Below are 1985 nucleotides of genomic sequence, written 5' to 3'. Positions count from 1 at the left end.
ATCAGGATGCTTAATTATAAAGGCACAACCACATCTTTAAAAGATTTTTAAGGTGCTCTATTTATTGTACATGTTTACTTATGAAGACTCTCATTCTACCACCGCATTAACAGGCTCCCCATCTGCTTTATTCTCCAGTTGAACTAAATAAAGCACTTCTCATAGACTCATATGCTGAAAGAGAATCTAAGAAATCCAGTCCATCTCTACCTTCCCACACAGATTAAAACTTACACTTAAAATAAAATTGTACTATTTAAAATGTATGAACACTTAATCTATGTAAAAAAAAAAAAGGTACTTCTAAAGCACTCTTATTGAGGATATTAAATGCTGTTTGATACAGAGATGGAATACTGTGTTACTAAATAGGCACAAGGAAGGAAGAAAGGAAAAGAGGGAGGGATGGGGGAAAAAGGAAGGGATGGACTGACAAACGTAAAGAAAAAGGCATGTTTGCTATTGTTTCTCTTTTTAAGGAAGCAAGGAGAGACTCAATGCACAATATCACATTATTCATTTGCCAACCTTGCCTTTTCTTGAATAAGCTGGTTATGACAGGAAAATCCAAGTTGTTTTATCAGTTTTCCACAACATTTTGCAAATAGAAATGTGCCCTTACAAAGTGAGAACATTAATCTTCAGGTGCTCATGCATAGTTTTCAAAATGATAATCACTGGAGACTGTCAGAATATGGTTTTTAAATGTCTGATCATTGTTTAGCTATTTATAAAATATCAGATAAATAAGATTAAAATTTTAAAAATACATACCTGCCGGCTGGCATCTTTAGGTCCTAACTGAAGTGCCCAAGCTGAGACAACATTAAATCCTTTGACAATCAAGGAATCCGGGAATAATGAAGCCAAATATTCAGCATTGGATTCTGGGTATTGGTTTACCCTCATGTTATTGCTAACATCAATCAGGATTTTACCCACAAGCAGATGTCTCAAGTCCCACAGGGAGGTGTAATGTTCTCTGTGTATAGCAACAAATATTATATTTGTTTTTGTTAGAGCATCTTCATGATGAGTGACATCTACTACATGAGGGAAAAATTCAGAAGCAAACTTAGGATTTCTGCTTCCTATGACCACATGATAGCCACATCTAATGAGTCGAATGGTCAGGGATTTGGCAAAATCCCCGCTTCCAATTACACCTACAGTGACCTTCCGTGCATCTTTGATACCATTTATGCCATTAGGCAGAAAAGTTTCACTAAGGCTCTTAGGGCTTCCCATCATGGAGATCGATTCCATGACACGGACTCTTCGAAGATCACCAGGAGTGTCCTAGGGAGGAGAAAACAAAACGTTCATCAATGGTTTATTACCAAACATTAAAACACTTTCAGATGTTATAATAATGTTCCTCATTTTTAGAGGGAAAATATTTTGGCAAGCTAGAACACAAGAAGACATAATTTGTAAGCTAAAAAAAGATCTCTAAATAGAAAAATTAACTCACAAAGGTGATGTGCTAAAGCAGCACTCTGCAAACTTTAATGTGCACACAAATCACCTGGGGATCTTGTTAAGCCAAAAATATCCCCTGAAGTCTTCTTAGAATCAAACAATAGTTCAGCTTAACTAGTAAAGAATGTCTGCCTTGAGCAGCGTGCTCTATATGGGATCAAACTGACAACAACAACTCAAAGGATTAGCTAGAAAACATAGGTGACAATGAGTTTATGTTAATGGGAGGGACAATTTGGAAAAGGAGGGTGAGAGTCGTTGCACAACTTAAAGAATGTAATCAATGTCACTGAACTGTATACGCAGAAATTGTGGAACTGGTTTACGTTCTGCTGTGTATATTCTCAACAATAAAAATAAATTATACATATACAAAAAGTAACCATTAAAAAAAAAAAGTCAAACAATTAAATAAAAATGCAGATTCTGAATCAGTAGGTCTGGAGTGAGGCCCAATATGCTGCATTTCTAATTTCTAATAAGCTCCCAGTGACACCAATGCT

General features: G+C 35.9%; 1 protein-coding gene across 1 annotated transcript in view; it reads right to left on the bottom strand.

Moving 5' to 3' along the window:
• The window catches only part of STEAP2 (STEAP2 metalloreductase), a 9695-nt gene extending 8400 nt beyond the window's left edge, over window positions 1-1295 (bottom strand). The window contains exon 1 of the mRNA XM_004381506.3: window positions 775-1295. Within this exon, the coding sequence (XP_004381563.1) occupies window positions 775-1266 (492 nt within the window). The 5' untranslated portion in view covers window positions 1267-1295. The remainder of the gene's footprint in view (window positions 1-774) is intronic.
• Between the last annotated feature and the right edge of the window lie 690 nt (window positions 1296-1985).

This window comes from Trichechus manatus, unplaced genomic scaffold, assembly GCF_000243295.1.
Source record: "Trichechus manatus latirostris isolate Lorelei unplaced genomic scaffold, TriManLat1.0 scaffold00085, whole genome shotgun sequence".
NCBI classification, from domain to species: Eukaryota; Metazoa; Chordata; class Mammalia; order Sirenia; family Trichechidae; genus Trichechus; species Trichechus manatus.
Note: the sequence above shows the minus strand (reverse complement) of the source record. Positions and strands in the feature narration are given on the sequence as shown.